We start from the raw sequence: 22,464 nt of genomic DNA on the forward strand, positions 1-22,464 counted from the left end.
CATTAATCCACTAGACTATGAGCATAAGGCTTGAAGCTGGGGCAGATGGATCATTTTCCTAGTAATTAACAATTTCATAGATGGGGTCACAGTCACTGGAGGGCTAAGCAGGTTACTATGATTCTGCCTGATCGGCTAAACCTGTGTACACAGAAAGGATGAGTTTGGCAGAGACCTCAGGTCATGGAACCCTCTAGAAAGTGCATCTGCCACTTGCCACATATCCTAATGTATAAGAGCCCCCCCACAGCTGCCTCTGCCTGTCTTCCCTCTCACCACTACTCTCTTCAGAACAGGAGCAGCTCTAGACCAGGACCATTCTTCACTGGCAGGGCTGCCTCATTGATCACCAGGTGTTTCTGCACAACTGAGTGTCTGGTCCCCATGACTCTGACAGGAGAGGGTTCAGCAGATGCAAAGGGAAGGTCAGAATCAAGTTCCTGCCCATGTTGAAAATCTGTCTTGCCAAAAAAATAATGTAAAGTGTATTCTACAGATCTGACACAGGCAAAGGCCCAGACTCAAATATCCAGAAAAGAAAATATATCAGGTCAATATAAATATGTGAAGCCCAGAACCATCCATGACAGATACTCACCGACAGCTCTCTGACATCCCCATTCTCTGCACTGCTGGCCTCATGAAAACAGGCTACACTGGGCAGGCTGCCCCACAATGCCTGTGAAGGGCTACATGGTGCCCATCTGACAACACAGCATGGAGCTGCCGAAATGGGTGGGGTACTCTCACTTGGAGACACACTTCAGGCACCAGTCACAAATCCTCCCACCTGCACTGCCCATCCCCCTCCAAAGGGTACAGAGTCCTCCCAAGATCACCGTCCATGGCCAAGGCCTCTTCACCTCCCTGGGGCAGCCTGCTAAGGCCTGGGAAGGGAGCTCTGGCTCAGCCATCAGAGCCAGATGGCCAGCAGAGCCAATGGCTAAGATCTGAAGGAAGCATCTTGAAGTTCTTGAGACAGAAAAACAAAGGTGCTTCTCTGCCCTTCTAGGACACTAAGCTCAGCCAGGCTGCTGGGCTGCAAGACCCATGATGCCACCGGGCTTGCAACTCTCCACTCTTAGAAATGCCCCCAAAACATGGCTGCCTGTGTCCCTAAAACAGAAAAGTGACTGTGCATGTCCTCTGCATTTCCTCCAGTCTCCAGTGCATTTGCAATAAGCAACCCGTGAAATCAAGTCAGGTTCATAACAACTCTAGATGAGGCATGTCCACCAACAGTCAGAAGGGGGTTGGAGCTGGGTGAGGAGAATGGAAAGAAACCACTTGGATTTACACATTTGTCTCCACAGGCCCTCCCACAGCAAACCAAGGAGGTGACTGACATGCCACACGGATGGCAGAACCCCCCACAAAAGAAAAGTTCCAATTAGCCCAAAGAAATGAAAACCTGTTCCTGGAGGTGCAATTAAACCAGAACCAATCAATGCTTGCTCTGGTTCCTGTCATTCCGCTAGAGAAATAATGAGAGAAAGGAGAAGGCCCCAGCCAGCAACTGCAACATAGCAGCCCACTGAAGCTGGAGAAACCACCAGAACCCTTGCAAGCGTGTCTGGCAGCTGCTGCACCTGTACCTTTAAGAATCCAGCCCAGTGCCTGGGTCCCAACTCAGGCCCTGACAAATGTCCAAGAGGACACATCCCCCCACCCCCAACCAAGAGGACAAAGAGGAGCACGGTGGGGCCGGACAAGTCTGGTGTTAAAACTGTCTGTCTTGATTCATCACTTGATCTGGCACTCTCTCTCCTCTGTTTCCACACCATCCATCAGGGTACCATAACCAAGAAATCCAATAAAGACACAAAGGCCTAACATTCTGCTCTCAGCAGGCCTCAGAAAGGCCACATGAGTGCCCCAGCCCAGGCAATTAGCTGAGTCCAAAGGACTGCAGGGCTGATGGGCCTTAGTGAGCCTGTGCCTGGTGCCTGGCTGCATGCATTTGGGGAGCAGAGAAGTGGGAAAGGAGACAGTCAAGGACAGCCTTGTGCTCAGGCCAGAAGGGGGGTGACATCAGGGAGGACAACTGACAGGATGCTCACGATGGAGCTAATGCAGCTGCAACTCCAGTTTGTCCCCCAAAGGTCTGAAGCAGCCTAAATGATGCACTAGGGTCAAGGCTGTCATTTCTGAGGTCTATGTGAATCTGAAACTTTGACAGCTATAGGCAAAACTTCATAAAAGAAAGCAGTCTTCTCTTCCCCAACTCTGGATACCCTCTACCCATGTTCAGCTTCTATGAACTTCCTAAAGAAATGAGCCAAGGACTCTCTAGACCCTCTTACTGACTCTCAGAGAAGAATCTCCAGCCAGCTCAGCTCATTTATTACCATGTACTGGACATGATTTCTCCTGGAGTGAGGGGAACCCATGTGAGCACACAGCTCCCCAACACGCCCCAAGCATCATTCAAGAAAAGGTAATACAATAGCTAGTACCACGTTCCCCCATTTCTGGAAATGGATCTCCTGCCAGGACACATGAAAGCAAGCCCCCGTCCCTGCCCCAGGACTTGGCATTGAGCTGCTGGAGCAAGACCACTAAGCATAGGACTTTGAGTTCACGAGCTGCATGGGTCCAGGAACAAGTTGTGTAAAATGGAGAAGCTGACCCGAAATGACCTAAAATAGTTTCCAAATTCAGTCACTTCTCAACTACACTTGAGTGAACTGTCCACGACAACCCCAATCCTCCATGTCTTAAAGCACAGGCTTAACGCTATGCAGGGGTGTGTGTGTCTAGGGGAGGGAGGATGGGAAGGAAGGGGAAGAGAGCACACGTATACATGTGAGAGAGAATATGAAAGTTCATATCCCCAAACTAAATATAACTGAGTGGTTATTAAGTTCTTATCTTATCTACTGTTTGGAACCCTCTCTATCTCCTCCCTCACTGTGAACACTTGACATTCTGGTTGGACACAACTGAAACATCATGCCTCACGCTGTGGACACAGGTTCCCCAGAGCTTTATAATTAGCCATTAGGCACTTCTGTTCCTTTGTGACCCAGAGCTGGAGGAGGGGAAAATTCGAAGATTGGTCCCTGCCCCAGGTGGACAGGAAGCAGAGGCCTTACAAGGCCTTTGGACTTACCCTTGCAGGCCACACTGTTCTCAGCCTCGTAGCCAGGCTTGCAGGTGCAGCGCCCAATGGGCACCATCCACTCTCCGTCCCCGTTGCAGTAGAGTTTGATGGGCACATCTACTTCCTCTGCGTTGGGGATGCATGTCCCCCGAGCAATCACCAGAGATGTACTCTCTGCCCCCGTCATGGTCTCTGGAAACACGGCAAAATTCTGCACAATGCTGGGACACTTCTTGAAGAAGACACGAACAGAAAGGAGAGACATACAGGCTCCATAATCCTGGAACGCGAGGTAAAAACCATTCCGAGTCAGAGGCCCAAAGCTCCTGACTTCTGTGTTGACCTTCATCAACCTTCCCCCAAAGTCCACCTGGGAGAAGCTCTCATCTGCAGCGATAGTGTCTACTTTGAGGTAGGGGGCCTCAGACCAGAAGGCCGACTTCTTGGTGGCAATGACTGAGTCAGTCTCATAGTAGTACAAGTTGAAAGTTTCCTTACAGGAGCCTGGGACGTTGGGGAGGCTGCTGCAGTCTCTCACAGTGAAGCGCATCTCCGTGTAGATGCGGTGGGCCCCCCGTCGGTTGATGAAGGTGGTGAGGAGCCAGTTGTTCTGGTTGGGCTCGAAGACGTTACACACTTGGTAGGTGCGGATGGTGTTCAGGTTTTCATCGTAGCCACTGACTTCCTCCCACTGAACCGGGAGGGCCACGGGTGCACACATGCGAAAACACAAAAGAGAGAGTAAGAAGTAAGAAGACCAAGAGAGCAAAGCAGAGAAGCCTGGGGCAAGAGGGGGCCTTAGGAGCTCACCAGCCCGGCTGCTTGACCTAAGACAGGAACGCTACTAACCCTAAGTTGCTTTTAAACACTTCCTCATGAGCCAACTTCAAAGATCTCTCTGCTGGCCACCCTGAAATAACAACAGACTTCCCTCTAGAAAGCCTACCTTCATTCAACTAACAGCACCCCTATTGGGACTACGGCTCATTACAGTCACAGGGACAACTTGCAGCTTCCCGCTCTGGGCAACAGCAGGGACTTGAGACCTCAGTGCCATGGCCTCTCTTCCCCACAGCCACTCTGTGGATTAGGGGTCTGACAACAGAACACCCCTCACCTCGGAAATCAGCTCTGAACCTCTTTCCTTTATTGTGGTGAAGCTCTGTTAGGGTCCTAAAAAGCATATGAATATAAGGCTCTTCAGAATTTCTCAACAAATGTAGAGTTTCAGAAATTTTTGTTTTACAACATCAATCCCTTTGAAAGAGTTAGACCAGAAAACTTGTAGGAGTAGGGCCTGCTGAGATTCTTGAGGAAGCAAATCAAGCTTCATTGTGTGCAAACTTCTAGCAGGGACCGGATGGCAGGGAATGCTGGGGGGTATCATGCAGGAGAAAGGAGGGCTTCTTAGCAGGGGAGAGACAGCATGCTTCACACTGGAAAAGAAAACTCATTTTTAGCAGTCCTGTAGGTAGGAAGAAGAAGAGAAACATTGCGTTTATTAAGTTCTGTCTCTCGATCTTCCCTATAGCATTGAAAACTAGATACTGTCACCCCCAATTTACTAATGAAAAGATATGCAATTTGCCCATGGTCACACCATAAGAGGAGACAGAATAGAGAGGAGATAGGAAAGTGCTTTGAACGGCCAGATGCACCTACTAACTTATTTCTGTAACGGGCAATATGGGGCAGGAGGTCCACAAAGGCACAGCTTCCTTAACCACGCCATTCTGTGGCAGGAAACAGAGAAGACCTACCAGGTCCTTCTTTCTTGCTTGGGCTGGAAGAAGAAATAGCTGTCCCTACTGGGGAGCTCTCAGGACCCTGACCTCAAGAACTGGGAGTATTCCAGGGAGTTTCAATGCATCTGTTAAATTCTGCTCAGTTGGCCAGAAACAAACAAGGGACAGAAGAAATTAAGCTTCCTAAAGTGAAAAGAAAAAATAAATTAAGATCTTTGATCTTAATATTTAGCAGTGGCAAAAAAAAAAAAATGGTAGAAAATAGTAGCCATTTCTCTAAATACTGTGCTAATTGCTTATTGTTCACAGTGTGGAGCTGAAATGGACAAATTAGAATTCTTCACTTAAAAAGTTGAAGTCAATCTGGGGTGCATGGGAAAGAGATGCACTTGCTTCCTGCACAGAATTAAGTCCCCTGAAGGAGCCAGAGGGCCAGGCTGTCCTTCAAGCATAATGCCAGAGCATCTAAAGACCAGGCATGGCATGGGGGAAAAATGGGCAAAGGGAGAGCTGACCCAACCCACCCAGGCCTGCAGAGTAACATCCTGGCCGCTCCTGCTGCCCAGGGCCCCACCCCCGAAAAACGTGAGTAATGGTCCATCCAAGGCCCTTCTTCCCCCACCTCTGCCAGCGCCCCAGGGGAAAGTCCCTTCCCCAGCCCGATGTCCCAGGTGAGCTCCTTCCAGATCCTTGCACACTGCACACCTCAGCTGAACTCTACTTAATTTCTTATTGATTCTCTAGAAGTCAACGAACCCCTTTTTATTCCTTCTTAAAGACTGTGTTATGTTCTATTTCAATGTGTTTGTTAAAGTTACTTTCTGCTTGTCTGGGTTTTTGGAACCAGAAGCAAATATATTAGGGCGAAGTTGCTGACAGTGGTTTTAGTTCCTATTTTCAGACCTCTCTCCCTTTCATGGCTGTTTCGAAATAACATTTTCCCCGTGGACCCTATGTGAATTCGGAGGGAAGGACGGGTTTGTTCTGCAAGGGTTTAAACAGCAAAGTCCCCATCTTCTACTTCTACTTCAACCGGGCTGTGTAAAGTCTCAGCACCAACACGGGGCACCTTTGTCAATGCACAGGTGAAGCCTGTGGCCCCACTTAGGAGAGGAAGCTTCCCAGGCAGAGTCCCTGACTCTGTAGTAGTCAAGACTCCCTCAGCTTCACTGTGCGGGAACAGGACTGGAAGCCCACCTTTTGAGGCTCACCTTCGCACTGAGACTGTCACCAGTAGTGAGTCTTAAGTAGACAGAATGAGGCATTTCTACTCTTGTGGAGCTGGGATATTGAGAACATTTATCTTAGGAAATGACACGGATTGGTATTATAAGACCCAACAGAGGTAATCGCTTCCAACATTAACCTCTCTGGGCCTCAGTTTTCTCATCTGTAAAATGAGGAATCATACTGGGTGACCCTGAGTTATAAAATTCTACACAGATTTAATTGATTCCATGGCAGCTCCTAAGGGAGGGATCGAAGCAAATTAGGAGGAATGCTGTATATTCAAAGGGAAAGGGCAGAGAGAAATTGAGAGAAAGGAAAAATAACTTCCTGATGTTTGGGGAAAGGAGAAGACAGAGTCTCACATTCATTTCTTCCTTTCATTCCCCTGCCAGTGGGTCCGACAGGGTTTGGAAAAATAAACGTGCTCAGAGCGGGCTAGAGGAGGAATGAAAGCCTTCCAGGCAAGTGGCCATTAGGGTTGGGGGCCTTGAAGAAAGGGAGTATTTCAGCAGACAGAGAGAGAGTGGAATGGCATTCCCAGCGGGGAGGGACAAACACTGTTATTTGTTTGTGATATGCGGAATCAGCCTCCTTGCTTTTGAGTTATACCTCATTCATTCATCAATGAAAAAATAGTATTTACTGAACATGAACTTTATGCCAGGCATTCTATTAGCCACTGGGGATACAACGATATGAAGCTTATAATCTAGGAAGAGAAATAAAAATTAGACAAATGGTTATTAAAGTAACTAAATAGTGACAATTGGGGGGTGTCTGGGTGGCTCAGTGGGTTAAGCCACTGCCTTCGGCTCAGGTCATGATCTCAGGGTCCTGGGTTCGAGCCCCGCATTGGGCTCTCTGTTCAGCAGGGAGCCTGTTTCCCCTTCTCTCTCTGCCTGCTGCTCTGCCTGCCTGTGATCTCTCTCTCTCTCTCTCTCTCTCTGTCAAACAAATAAATAAAAATCTTTAAAAAAAAATAATGGCACTTGGCTAATTGCTATGAGAGAAAATGACAAGGTGCCAAGAGAGGGGATATAACGGATACACAGAGGAGTGTCAAGGGAGACCCTCCAAACTGAGAGGTGGTGGTCAGAGAGGAGTTAGAAGTGTGTATCTGGAGGTGGCTGAGAGGAACAGAGAAGGAGTGCAGCATCGAGGTCCAGGAACAGCAAGTGTAAAGACCCTGCAGTGGGAAAATGTGGCCTGGTGCCATTGAGTAGTGTCACTGGTGTAACAGAAAGTCATAAAAAGCTAAAGGTGCAGGAATAAGCAAGAGGAGAGGATGAGTCTGGTCTAGAACTCTGAATTTCATCCTGGGTAACTGGAAGTCACTGATGAGTTTTAGTGAGGAGAAGCACAGGTGATGAGAGCTGAGTTTTTAGATTTCTGTGATGTAGAAACTGGATTGGAGGGCCACCCCAATAGGTGGACAGGACAACTGGATGTGCATGTAGCAGTACCAACAACACAGGATAGTAGGTTGAACTAGACCTGTAGAAACTGAAAAGGTATCCTGGGGTAGAATCTCTAGGTTCTCATGGGGCAAGTGTTGGGGAGGGGCCAGAGAGGGCCTTGATAAGACTACAGGTCATGCATTCCCTCAGCACTCTTCCACTCATCAGTCCTACCTCCCCAACCACACTTTGAGCTACACTGTGTTCCCAGGCACACTGCTTTCCAGCTCTCTAAAAAAGAGGAGCCTTACCAGCTCTGGATATCAGAGATATCCCACAGATGTGTAGAACCCAGATTCTTTCAGCCAAGGTCTAGGCTAGCCCCGGTCCCCGGGAGGCACGCTCACTGCCTGTCCCAAAGCTGATGTCCTAAAGGTCTCTGTTCGGTGACAGCTTCTCGGCCTCACCTTCCAGGCATCTGACCTATGTTTCTTGTGTTCCTTTCTATAATTGTCTTTTTCCATTAAAACAACAACAAAGTACCATGACTTTTTGTATCAGCCAAAAATTAGATAAAGGATCAAGTCTTGGTAAGAATCTGGAGCAAAGGGTACTCACAAGCCCACCGGTCACAGTGTGCCTAGGGGAATCTTTGAGAAGTCTTATCAATAATTTCTCTCAGCATTTAAAATGTTGGCCGCCACTCAAATCAGTAGGGAAGAGGTACATCATTTTAAGAAATCATTGTGATGACTGAGTAGCCATCTGGGAAAAAACAACTTTGCCTCCATATCTCGTTCCTTACTTCAGGATAAATGCTTAGTGAATCAAAGTTTGAACATTAGAAACAAAACCATAAAAATACTAAAAGAAACTATGGAGACAATTTATGTGCAGTAATTATGACATGAAACTCAGAAGCCACAAATGAACAGATTGATCGATTCAACTCCATACAATTTTTCTTTTAATGGCAGAAAAAAAAAAATGGCCAGAAGTAAAATCAAAAGAAAAAAAAAAAAAAAGGAAACATGCTGGGAAGGAACTATTTAGGGAAAGGTATTAGTTTCCCTTAATATATAAAGATAATCTATATATCAATAATAAAATACAAAAATAAGCAAAGGACGTTAACAAACTGCTCACTAAAAGAGAACTCATAAACATATGATAAGATACTGAACATTATTCAATATAACCAAAATGGAAATTAACCACATTGTGATACTTTTTTTTTTTTTTTAAATCTGTCAGATAGAAGTTTGATAACACACTGTGTTGGAGAAGGTGTGGAAACTAAGCACTTGATCTATTAACTAGATGAAGGGCAAATTGGTAGAGGCTCTGTAAAAATTCTGGTTTTCTTTATCAAAATTTTATTTGCATATACCCTTTGACCGAGCCATTCACTTCTAGGATCAAGCCTCAGATATTCTTTTATATAGACAAGGATAGGTATGAATAGTTATTACCCGCAGCTACCATCATCTCTAGAAGTTTATGCTTGCTCAGAACACCTGGAGGTGGCTGGGCCTCAGCGGATCATGGGCCTATGGACCGTGTAGCAGCCTTCTCCGATTTGCTCTGAGTGGGACCTCTGGGAGCTTTGCACAAGCGTTGTAGGAAGAACCATTAATCAAGACTGAAATTCTCATCAACCAGTGGGACAGGGACTACTGAGAGTCTGCAATAATTTGACTAAAAGAAAACAAGGTCCAGGATTGTTCTTGTGCATCTTTATTTGTGGGCTAAGATTTATAAAGCACACCATTCTGACTCTAGTCCTCCGTTCTTAGAGCTCTCCACCAGATTCCAATATGGCACCTAAGACCCTTATTAATGTCCATCAACTAGTAAACACCTAAATAAAATGTAACGTGGCCAGAAAATGGAATACTATCCAGTTATAAAAAAGAATGAGGTGTTGATAGATGTAACAAGGATAAACTCTAAATCGTTGTGCTATATGAAAGAAACTTGACTCAAGAGACCACATATTGCACAATTCCATGTATATGAACTGTCTAGACAAGGCAAATCTATAGATAGAAAAGCATTAGTATTTCCCTGGCACTGGAGATGGGAATGGGCAGTAGCTTCAAATGGGCATGAACAATCTTCTGTGGAGGTGATGGAAATGTTCTAAAATGGGACTGTGGTGATAACTATATCACTTCCGTAAACTTACTAAAAATTATTGAACTGTCCAATTCAAATGAGTAAATTTTATGACATGTAACTAATACTTCAATGTAGCTTTTTAAAGTCCTCTTTGGGGCGCCTGGGTGTCTCCATCAGTGAAGTGTCTGACTCTTGATTTCAGCTCAAGTCCTGATCTCAGAGGCAGGCTCTGCGCTCAGCGGAGAGTCTGCTGGAGATTCTCTCTCTCTCTCCCTCTCTCTTTGCCCCTCCCCCTGCTCACACTCTCTCATGTGCACTTTCTCTCTAAGATGAATAAATAAACCTTAAAATAAAACTCTTTGTTTTCTTCTGGTCCAGCTGACACCTTGACAACCACAAAAGGCATGCCCATTGTAACTTTAGACCCCTGTGTGACCAAGCCACTGAGCCAGGGATGCCCTTCTCACTCCTTCATCCCTATATCCCAAGTGACCAGTATTTGCTTGAGCAAGTTTTACTTGTGGATGAACAAGTGATGCCCGAGGTGAGGCAAAGATGGCAACCAGAGAGGGGACAGGTGGCCAGGGAAGTGGAATCCCCATCACTGATGCTGGGAGCCTAAGGAGAATCACCAGCGTGGTCCAAAGATGAGATCAGAACCTTGGGCCCAGGAGCCCACTCAAGGACCCCTCGATTTTCCAGCCTGGCATCAGGCAGGTATCAGGCCAAAACACCCTCCGTGTCTAACACACCCCCTTTGTCACTGTAATTTGCCATTTCTCCCAGAACAATACTCTCCTTATTTGGCTTCTCCCTCACATCCCCATGACCACGAACTAGGGATGGCATTACTTAATGCCTGGACTTGTGCCCTGACTCGCTGTTTGTCAGAAAGTAATGACAACAGACCAGGCGAGAGATGGCAAGGGTTCAAACCAGGGCCACATCCTCTCACATCTGCGCCCAGAGACAGTGCCCATCCCTGCCTCTTGCTGCTGTTGTTGAGGTTCTGATGGGCCTGACACCTTTCTTCTATCCCACTCTTATGCCATCTCCATTCCTCCAAGATGCAGAACCAGAGAGGAACAGATCTGGCTGGAAACCACTGTAGGTCATGCTGATGAAAACCTTTTGTTGACAGATGGGCAGACTGAAGCCCAGGGACATCCCATAGCTGGCCTGAAGTCAGGCAGCTGGTGGGTGGTAGTTTCGAGCCCTCGGTGTGGCTCCCTCCCGTGAAGGGGCTCAAGTACTCTGCCCTCTATGACGCCTTCCTGGCTTATACACAGCTACCATGTTTCTGGATGCTCACAGCATGACTGAGCTTTTCCACACAATTTAGCATTTCATAAGACACTGTTTTGAACTATTTGTTAATTGCTCCGTGTACGACTGTGGATTCCCCTACCAGGCTGTGAGCTCCTTGAGGACAGGGAATTATGTTTTGACTAATTTATTAGTTGATTTCGACAAGCAAAATAACTCCATGCATTTAGCTTTGCAGCACTGGTATCACACAACTGCGTTTTAATTCAGTAATGTCTGGGATCCCTGAAATCCACTGGTTTCTCAGGAATCCCTTCTCCTTTCCCTTTATGCCCAGAGAGCTGCTGACCACACCCAAGGCTGCAACCACCTCAGGTCTCACCCATCACTGACCTCCAGGTCTGCCGGGTACCCCAGGCTCTCTACCCCAGCTGGCTGCTGGATGCCTCCTGATGAATATTCCGCATTCCCCCATGCTCTCTGCAGTGCTCCTGCACACAGTTGGCCCCTCCACCAGCCAGGCCCTATGCCAGCTATCCAGGAAGCACTCTAGACTCCGCCTTCTCCACTTCCATTCCCCATCTTTGGGTGGAGGTGCCAAACCCAAGTCTCCTGTCTCCTCCAGAGCTCATTCACAGGGTTGGCCCTTTCCCCCTCCCCCGCCCCCTGCTGAAGTCCCTCCCCCTCCTAGTCACTCTGCCAGTCCTTCTCTTTAACTCCCCTGCCCCAGTGAGTTTTCTAAAACACAAATCCACCTTCCCTACGGCTGGCCCTTAGCAGGCTGCACTGTGTTGGGGACCTCTCTGTAATCCCAGCACCTAGCCTTCAATAATTACTCTAAGATTGAAGGAATGAGCAAGGCCCTGGTCTGTTTCTTAAGTTCTCTGTCTCCTTAGCCCCAATCCTTTCTGTGGACTTAGTGCAGGTGACACCTGGCTGGCTAACTTGCGCCTGGGAAAAGAAACAAAGCAGCTTTGCACAACCAGCAGAATATTAATAGCCTTTGAAAGGGCACTATTATTGATGCAAATGGACCACCCGTCCTTGAATCCTTGAGATAAGCGTAGTAAAGAAAACAATGACATCCATCAGAAAGTACTTGTTCAGGCTTTGAGACTGTGACTTTGATGTACGAGAAAGACAGCTTTAGGTTCCTCCAAGATCAGCGGTTGTTAAACCTGCTTTCTGGAAGTCAGGTGTCGTAGGTCTGTTGCTCAGGAGTGGCCGGTGTATCCCCTATATGCAGGCTAGCTGTGTGTGTGTGTGTGTGTGTGTGTGTGTGTGTGTGTGTGTAAAACATGCTGTTCCCCTTCAAAACCACTGCCGTGAATTCTACCTGACCACCTACCCTGACTTCTAGAACAACCTTCAGAAACTCGAACGCATTCTTTAACCTCCAAGAGTGAATCTGGATTTTAAAAAAGAGGCAAAAGTCATATGCAGCCAAATCTGATGAGTCAGATGGATGAACAAGCTAAGAAAGAATATTCCTTGCTCAAAAATGAAGACCTACTACAGAATGAAGTTAAGAGAATCTAGCTGATTCCCCTGTATGTCTCTGAAGACAGTTCCAAGCACGGAGCTGAAAGATTTGTGATAGTTACCAGCAACCTGGACTGCTGCCCCAACACCCTGTGTAGAGCCTGTCCCTCCCGAATACCCAGAGGCTACCACGTCTGCATCCTATTAACTGCCCTGAATAAGCCATTTCCCATTTCCGTGGCACCTGGCCAGGAAGGCCACTTCCTCTGGACACTGCAGCGAAGGAAGAGATCATTGAAATTGGCTTTGTGGCTTCTATTAGCCTAACAAGAACCTAGCTATTGTGATTTGTATAAAGCCCAGTGCATTTAAACCCACTTTTTAAATAAAAGGTTTCATAATTACTACATCCCCAAGCAGTGTCCTGGGTGTCAGGGAGACCCAGCAGTGAGCAAGAGGCAAAGTCCCCGCCCTGGGGGCCTCATACTCTAACAGAGCAACCACAAAGATGAACAGCCAACAAAGGAACAGTATCAGACTGTCCCATACTCTTAAGGAACAGGTAAGGGAACAGAGGGATGGCTGGCAGTGGGGTCCTCAAGGAGGGGGTCCTCTTTGAAGCAGAGATCTAAATGACACACTAGAGCCCTCAGCCTGGAGGGCACACGAGGGAGGGACATTCCAGGCTAGAACAAGAACGGACTCTCTGGAGCAGAAGTGTGCCTAGCACAGGGCCAAAAGACCCTGGAAGCAGGGTGACTGCCAGATGGCACAGGACAAGGGGCAGGGAGGAGGAGAGGCAGGACAGGTTGCCAGAGGCCGGTGGCCGGATGCCTGTCAGTTACAGCTCTGTAACCATGAATGACTTCCTGAGTTTCAGTTTCCTCATCTGCAGAAGACCGTTTACCTCCATGGGTGCCTAGAGGACCGAGATCATGGGAGTAACCCATCCTGCTCCAGGCCTGAACGGAGCTTCCATTCAGTAAGGACCCATTATCATTCCCACTTGTGTCAGCAGCAGCCCCATTGCTATGTCAACCGCAGGATCCACCTCTGGCTGACGCATCGGGATGTGGAAATCATCTCCTCCATCTTGAATAAATAATCCCGTCTCTGGTCAGCAGAAGGGCCGGCCGAGAGGGCCGAGTTCCACCTCCACACAGACGCAGAGGGCCAACCAGGGCCCCCTTTCCTGCCCCTCCTGGAATCTCCAGGGCGTCCTCTGGGCAGGGCTCAGCACAGGTTCCCTCCTCTCAGCTAGGCAATCCCCGGAGGCATCGTCCACTACCAGCTCAAACCACAGGGAGAGGAAGTTGGACACGGCGCCCAGGCTTTGGTCCCATCTGGCAGTCTGTATTTGGGCACAAACTGCTGTTTGAAGGAACCTGTTATTCTGCAGACTGTCACTGCCAACACGCCCCATGGAACCATATGGAACGTCCCCGGCACTGCCCAATCAGAGGAAACCCAAAGACCCACTTTCAGACCCCAGTTAGAGATGGCTGCCTCTCTGAACAAGAAGCCCACTGAGGCTGGGACAGCACACAACTTCACAGAGCCCACAGGAGGCCCCCGATTCTCATGGAGAAGCAGATTTCCTGGGCTGGGCCAGAGCCACCACTCCCTCCCCCAATCAGCCTGGACTCCAAGGCTCCGGTAGAGACAGGACACTAGGCTTCAAAGAGCTGGGATATTAGACAAGCTAGAGGGCTAATTAAAATGTAAAATGTGGTCCATGGGGCATAAATTCCTACAAGCCCTGAGGGATCTACCATTTAGTACACCAACCAACCAAAGCAGCGATTTACTCAATGGCCCCCCTGAGGGCTGCAAGAGAGCTCACCTCCCAATAGCCTTCATTTCCCTCCCAGATGTGCTGGGCTGGGAGGACAGGAAGGGCCCCCCACTCATTACCACGGCTCCCTGTGGCGTGCCCCAGAACTGGACCTGCTATCAGGGACTGCTTTAAAGGGCTTTCCTCCTACAGGGGTACGAGGCTAGGCGTTCCCTCAACTACATACTCTGTGATGCAGAAAAGCACAGGGAGGGGGAGAAGGGACACAGATATGGAAACAATGAGAATATGAAAAACATACTCATTGTTTCCCAGTGCAGTCTCTAAAAGTCTCTACAAAATCCTTTTAAGAAAGACTAGAAGGTGGGTGGTGCCTGGGTGGCTCAGTGGGTTAAGGGCTCTGCCTTCAGCTTGGGTCAGGATCCCAGCGTCCTGGGATCCGCCTGCCAGAGTCCAGGAGGGCTCTCTGCTCAGTGGGGAGCCTGCTTCCCTTTCTCTCTCTCTCTGCCTGCCTCTCTGCCTATTTGTGGTCTCTGTCTGTCAAGTAAATAAATAAAATATTTAAAAAAAAAAAAAAAAGACTAGAGGGAAAAATACAAGAAATACTGTCTTGAGGTGGAAGCAGGAGAGATGCCCCCGAGCGGAACACATCCTGATGGCTGGGAAGGAGATTTTGGTTGGGATTAAGTGGCACTGCTGTCACCATGACTAACTCTTGCACTCCAGAAGTCATGTGACCCCTGGCTTAGCCCAAGAGTCCAGATTCTGGAGTCAGACCAGATGCAGCTGTGTGACCATGGGCAAGTCCTTAAACCTCTCTTAGCCTCCGCTGCTCTAACAGGACCTACCTCAGGAGATGGGCATGAGGATTAAATATGACAGTTCATGGCATACTGGACTCCTGCAAGTCAGTTATTATGGGTACCAGCCCTCCAGAGAAACATGCTTAGCCTCTCTCTGAGCACAGGTCTGTTATTTTTCCTTCAAAGTCTTGGTTCTCGGGGTGGCTCAGATGGCTGGGCATCTGCCTTCAGCTCAGGTCATGATCTCCAGGTCCTGGGATCGAGCTCCATGTCCAGCTCCCAGCTCAGCGGGGCATCTGTTTCTCCCTCTCCCTCTGCCTCTCCCCCTGCTTGTGCTCTCTCTGTCTCTCTCTCAAATGAATAAATAAAACCTAGGAAAAAAAAAAGTCTCAGCTCTCCTTCATGGTATGTATGATCTATGACTCTTCCTTGTCTGTCTGGTTGTTTGCCCCCCTGTATCATCTTTGATGTGTGTGTGTGCGTGTGTGTGTGTGTGTCCATGTATGGTTGGGTGTGCTGACTGTGGCCCAGGTGGGACCTGTTTGCCCTCCCTTGGGTATGCCCACCTACCAACTGTCTTACGGGCACCGGTGGGCTCTGCCCATTCCCAGCCAGGGTGCACAGCTCTCGCTGCTCAGAGATCCCAGGGCTCTGGGAGCCCCACTCAGGGAGGGTGAGGCTGGCTGGGCCCAAGGTCCAGATGGCATGCATCTCTTTGCATCCTGGCACATTTCACACCCCGGTCTCTGCCAGCACGCCAGGAGAAACACTGCAGGCTTGTGCCTCGGGAGGGGGGTTCTGGTCCACAGCCCCCGGGGCCACTGTAACTTCCACCAGGCAGCAGCATCTCGTACCAGGCCCTGCCTGGAGTGGGGTCCTCAGCCATTATGACAGCTGCTGCTGCTGTTGACACTGCAACAGTGACAAATTCATCCTTCTGACAAGATCCCTTTAAATAATTCACAGGGAGCTAGGGATTAAGACACTGTTTCTCTCTGTCTCTGTTGGGATTTAAAACACCTCCAGCTGGGGTATTTAAAAAGAGGATAATGGGCTGCCCCTCTTGGGTCTCCCCTCCCCCTTTCCTCCTCTTTCCCATTTCCCAAACTCAGCCCCCACCCCACCAGCCAGCCCCATAACAAGGAGGCCCAGAAAACAAGAAAGAAAAAAAAGGAGGGAACCAGTGCTTGGCTGGTCACTATGGCAACCATGGCAGGGTATTCAGCTGTCATTATCCCAGTGCCTCACACATGTGATTATCTTAAGCTGTCGATTGAATGTGGTCCTCACTGGTGTCCAACAAGGCCTTGTCGAACAAGGCAGGGGCGGGAGCTGCAGGGCCCCAGGCCCCAGCTGCCTAATCCCACCCTGCCCAGATCTGGGTTCCACTGAGAGGAGCACAGTTACCACTGGGAGAAGCTGAGCACTTGTCACTGCAGCTCCAAGGGATTTCTGCTCAGTAGCGGAGGCCGGCCCGAAGCCGGGCCACCACACTGGGAGAGGGGCTGGGGACACGGGCTCCTCACTGCATGGGGGTGGAGAGTTTTGACTGCATGAGGACCAGGCTGTATATGGCCAGCTGGAGCCATCCTGGAGACAAGAGAGGAGGCCAGAGCAGGAGGAAGAGGTTGGCTTCCCTAAAGTTCTTGGCTTCCAGCCATTCTCAGAGTGGAGAATTCCCATTTAGTGCACTAAAATCAAATCTAGCCCAGGGAGAGGACACAACGCCCTCCATTCTGTCTACTCCCTCCTGACGGTGAGCTTGTGGCCACTGTGTGTGACCCACATCAGGGCATCTTTTCCTGGGACTGTGGCTGCTCAAGTGTGGTCAGTCTGGGAAGCCTGGGGAGGACTCCGATCTCACTCCTTTACCTCCTCGACTTTGCTACAGATTGTCTTTGGGCTGAGGTTCCCAGGTCCACAAACATTCTTTGAAGAACATGATTAAGGATCACCCTCTTCAAGGCATGCTCTAGAGTTTCCAATATTTCTTTTAAACTCAGCTCCCAGAATGAGCCCATCATGGCAGGGGCGCTCAGGCCGGTGCCACACACCGTGGGCCTGCCATCCTCTATGACTTGTATTAGATGACTGCAAATCCCACCCTCTCAGTCTGGCCTCTCCTGCTTCTGCATCCTGTGGTCATTTCCAATGGAAAGGAGACCAGCCACATGCAAGGCCCCACCCGCTAAGGCCCCGCCTACCTGGGTCACCCCTGGCTTGTCACTGCCTAATGAGCTATTGACACCTACTTGTAAATGTAGCCCATTGCCAAGGACCATCCTGGCTTAAAGGCAGAGCTCCCCCGTCCAACATCTTTCATGTTGGCTGTCCTTTGTGACACTGGGAAATGTGTCAGGCAGGCCTGTCACCACCGGAGTGGTGAGTGGGACAGGGTCCAAAGAGATGGGGATGTGGCATGACCAGAACCCTCTCTATTCTATCAGCAGAAGAGCACCTCCAATGGAGCAGGGGCTGGTCCTACAGACTGCTGCTGAGGCCACTGGAGAGGACAGAGCAACTCAATGGGACCCATCCTGTCACATATCTCCCTTTTCAGGAGTCTTCACTTCCTGAACATTCGCAGAGGCCCAGGGGTGGAAACTGACCCACAGGCCCCTCCATCACGGCCTGGAGCCAGCCATCCCCAGGGGCTACCTGTGTGCTCCTCTGGATACCTGCCAGTCCTTCCTGGTCCCCCTCCAGATCCTCCTGGACCTGCTGCTCCCTTCCTCCTAATCCACACATCACCAACTATCTGTGCTTATAAAAAAATTCATGGGTTGCTTAAAGAGCACCCTACTCACTAACACCCAGCTCTCCCAAACCTACCCTTTCCCTTTGTAGAAAACAGGGAAACTTTGGCATCTCCTTACTCCTGTTCTCCAGTTGCTCAATGACATAGGACTCTGAGATCCCTTCCTTAATGGCTTCAGGGAAAGATGTACAAGAGTGAGCTTTGTGACCAGACAAGCCTGCGATCGATCAGTCTTAACCACACCTCTAAATAGTCCTGTGACTCTGGAAAATTGCCCTGAGTCCCAGGGTGGCTCTGTAAAATGGGGAGAAACACCATCTGGCTTGCATGGCCCTGGTGAAAGTTCAGTGAGGTCATACTGGCTGTTTTCAGTGCCTGGTATACAGCTGGTGCTTAATTAAGGGTGAGGAGTAGCAGCAATGGTTCCCACTATTAGGAACAACAGCAACCCGGTTATTAATAACAAGGTGCACCCTGGGACGGTATCCGCCCAAAAGCAGTCTCTCTACAGCGGTGCAGGAATGCTGATCTCGAGCCTCCAGGGCCTCCCTCTGCCAGCTCACCCCACACCCCAGGCCAGTTACGCCCTTCCAACGAGAGCCACTGCAACCACTAGTACTAGCTAGGGCAAATGGTCCTGTCTGAGCCTCAGAGTTTATAAAGAAGGTAAACACTCTCTAATCCTGCCAAGCACCGCATAAATAAGATCTTACACTCTGCAACAGGGCAGAAAAGGGGCTCAGAGAAGTTAAAGAACTTAAAGGAAAATGGAAATAAACCCAGGACGTTAGATTCCAAATGCTGGGCTTGCTCCTTTATGATACTACCAGAAGTACAGGAGTCCTCCCCTTATCTGTAGGAACCTTTTCCAACACCCCCAGGACGAGGCCTGAAACTGCGAGCAGTCCCCAGCCCTATGTATGTTTCTCCTGTGCATCTGTACCTAGTTGAATTTCTCAATCAGGCACAGTAGGAAATTAACAACAAGAACTCATAATAAAAGAGAACTATTACAACAATCTACTGTAACGAAAGTTATGTGAATGTGGTGTCTCTCTCTTAAAATGCCTTTCTGCATGGCACTAAATGCTTAAATGTCTACGGGATGAGATGGAGGCAGGGAAACGATGCAGGTACTGTGACCTAGCGTTAGGCTGCAACTGACCTTCTGACGGTACATCAGAAGGAGGATCCTCTGCTTCGGGACCGCTGTTGGCTGTGAGTAACTAAAACTACGGAAGTAAAACTGCGGGAAGGGGCAATTCCCATACGGGGGGATTTGGGCCTAAGTATTCTAGTACTTCCGGCCATAAGGGGAAGGAAAGCCAAAGGCCTCATGGGAGGGTTGCTCTGTTCCCACTGAGGCCAGAACCCTGTCTCCTGAGCTACACTCAGTGTCCCCACCTGTTTCTGCCCACTCTTACCCTCCCTTCTTCTTCCATTTTCTTCCTACCCATCTTGGCTACACCTCTCAACTCTGCCTCACCTTCCCTCTAAAGCTTTGTCTTACCCCATTTCTTTCCATTGCCAAGGCAGGCTGTGTGAGGGAGCTGTGAGTTGGGCTCTCAGGGCACTGAGCCCCTTCTGCCCCGCCTCAGCTCTGTCCTGGCACCTGAGTCAGGAGCCCCGTTTCCTTCCACAGCCTTGAGAGCCACTCCTGCCTTCAACCTGAGGGGATCTGTCATCAGGCCTTTGGTCCTTGGGCTCACCTATCAGTGGCAGGAGGCTTTTAGCGCTGGAACGAGGGATGTGGTGGGGTGACTGCCTTTCTGGGGAAGGTTTTAGAGATGAGGAAAGACATGGGTCTGTCTGGGCAAATGAAGGTTAAGCCTACCTCCACAATGGAGAAGGTTCTGGTGACCCACCACAACTCCCAAAGTTCTTTAACAACAAGCTCTAAGAAGCATGTCTCCCTTCATTTCTCTCCCTCCTGCCCTCCTACCTGATCTCCACACACGTACACAGTCATACCCCACGTATTTCAGCAACCACTATCGTAATTAGTCTGTAACCTACTATTCACCTCTGTTAGAGGCCCACACATGCCCACGAAGAAGATCTCACACAGGAGCCCCAGGAGAGAGCGATCACACTTGATGAAGCTGGGCAGAAGGGTAAGCTTGCTGTTCATCGGACCCACCTCTCCTCCCCTGGGGACCCACCCAGCCCCAGCGACCACACTCTGCCCAGGGCAGCATGGGGCGCCTCAGCTCCTCTCGGACTCTCTTCCTCTTCCCAGGGCCCCACCTCCCTGGCTCCCATGCCTTTGTCTATCAATGTCTCTGTCAGGCAGGTGATTTTAAACTTCCACTCCTAAAAGATGCATATTATATAAAAAAATGTTTTAAGTGCCTCGGGGTGTTTTGTTCCTCATTGCTTCATAAAAGTGACATTAATAGCCAGGGAAGAGCACTGCTGAGTGCAATTACACAGGATGTTTGAGGTATGAAAGCTGTTTGGAGCCTGCTAATGTTTCCTAATTACAGGCCTTTTGGTAGGGAGAGAAAAAGATAAAGAGTGGGTGGGAGGCCCAGGGTGGGGAGCTCTGACTTATCTCTGAGGTCACCTGAGAAGGCCAGGGGAGGGGAGGAGCGGAGGGAGGGAGCGGGGAGGTCAGAGGCCCGCTCCCTGGGAGGCCAGACCTCTCTCGGTGGAGAAAGCAATATCCATTCCTGGTAACAGCTCGAGAAAAAGATACCATCCATCTCTCGCACTGTGAGAGAAAACCATTTAGATACCGAGCCTGGATTCGAGGAGCCCATAGCAACGCAACCTGGGAGTTCCTTCTGAAGCCGGCTTCTGGAGCCGCCACAGTGGGCAGCGTTTCATTGGGAAAGATAGTACTGTGTGGTTGTCAGCAGGAAAGCAGCCTGAAGGAGGTTAGACGTCTGCTCTGGCACTTTCTATCCATGTGCCTGGAAGCAATTTCATAGCTGATTCTGTGCCTTAGTTTCCTCATCTGTAAAATGGGGCTGTTGCGAGGATTAACATGGTTGGGGCCCACACAAGAAGCCACACCAGCCTTCATACCAGCCAGTTTCACGAGCCAGGGCACTTCCTTTAAGACTTGGTCGGGCTTTTCTGTCACTGGCCACCGGAGAACCCTGACCAATACAAGAGTGTGGCTTCCAGCAATCAGCGACCAGGCCAAAGGCCCCCAGGTCCCAGGCAGTGGTACCAGTCTGAGAAAGGATGACCAACCCCAACCACCTTTGCCCGCCTGTCCCCCGGCAAGGCCTGAAATTCAAACACCATAAAGCGCCATTCACAAAATCATTTTGCCCGGGGCTAAATTTCTCTTGGACTTGCCTAATTTAGCTCAGGCTTTTCTGTCTTCATTAACATGATTGAGTCATCAAATAAAGAAAAGAGAAAATCCAGCCCTCCACAGGCTTAGTACTACACTAACACTTCATGAATGTTTACGAAGAGAAAATGTTCTACTGACTTGTTCCATCTTCGGAGAAAGGTGCCGCGCTTGCCGGACCGAGGAGAGGGGCAACCTGCAGCGGCGAGGTCCAAACGCCCAGCCCAAGATCCCACAGCTGGAATGGGAGCCAGTTTATCTCATGCCAAGGCCTGGGGGCTTCAGGGCTCCTCCAGAGCTTCTCATCCATCAGAAAGACAAATTTCAATTGATTTTGAGTGGCCTTGGAACGAACGGGGTGTTATTAGAGCAGATTCCTCTCCTGAGCATGCTTTCCTTATTCCCATGATAAGGGGCAGCCAGCAGACGTGCCTGGAGGACTGACAGATGTGGAGTGAGAGGCAGCCGGGGACAGCCAAGGGTCCATGGGGGTCCACAGGTGGCCAGCAAGGAATGGCCATGCAGTAAAGCCCGCGTGTTCCTGCGCTCGTAAACGTGTCTCTAATGTCAGGACTTAACTGAATTAGCGTGCTCAAATGCGTGCCGTTCCCTACAGTGGCCCCCTCTGGAAGCTCTGCCACTAAGTCAATAACCCTCCAGTCATTTAAGATATTTTCAGAACTCTAGGACCTGCCTACTGCCTACAACAGGGGCATGAAATGAAATCAACTCATTTAACTTCACACACACACACACACACAAATATACAACCACACACAGACACACACACATATATATACACATGCAGATGACTGTATATACACGCATATACATATACATCCACACAAGCATATACACATATGTATACACACACAAACACATATATGTAAGTGCACATATATACACACGCACACATATAGACAGACACACATACACAGGCACATACAGATGCATATATGCAGGGACACACACAGTCAGTGAGCTCATCCTGAAGGTTCACTGGGCAGGGCTGTGGACTCCTCTTTCCCTCCTTTTTCCATCAAATTCCACTTACCATGATAAAGATTTGCCGAAATTAAAGGAGTGAACAGTATATGTCACGGGCCACAAAGGTGGTTCCCCAAGGCAGTGCAGATGGAGTTGGAGTCTAGACACCCATGGAATGGCCTTTGAAGATAACTCTGATAGGTGTTTACACTCCCGCTGCATGTCCCACAGACAGAGGCCACCCACCGACCGGGTACACAGGGCCGGCAAGCCCTGGTGAAACTTGGAAAGTAAAAGAACTCTGGGGCTGGACTCCCAATAAGCAGCAGAATAAGTCCCCCTGTCAGAGCAACCAGGGCTTGCTTTTCTAATCTACCCCCCACCCCAGCATCTGAGAGCAACTGGCCCTTTCTGGTAAATGTCCTGGTCTCCTTTAGCTGGCACCATTTCCATCACCAAGTAAGCTCTCT

The 22,464-nt window shown here is 49.3% G+C and overlaps 1 protein-coding gene across 1 annotated transcript in view; it reads right to left on the bottom strand.

The window, feature by feature from the left end:
* The window catches only part of EPHB1 (EPH receptor B1), a 419,614-nt gene that overhangs the window by 256,526 nt on the left and 140,624 nt on the right, over positions 1–22,464 (bottom strand). Inside the window, exon 3 of the mRNA XM_004762462.3 lies at positions 3,113–3,794. Within this exon, the coding sequence (XP_004762519.1) occupies positions 3,113–3,794 (682 nt within the window). The remainder of the gene's footprint in view (positions 1–3,112; positions 3,795–22,464) is intronic.

Source organism: Mustela putorius, unplaced genomic scaffold (assembly GCF_011764305.1).
Source record: "Mustela putorius furo isolate JIRA1106 unplaced genomic scaffold, ASM1176430v1.1 tig00003834_pilon_pilon_pilon, whole genome shotgun sequence".
In the NCBI taxonomy this organism is placed as follows: domain Eukaryota; kingdom Metazoa; phylum Chordata; class Mammalia; order Carnivora; family Mustelidae; genus Mustela; species Mustela putorius.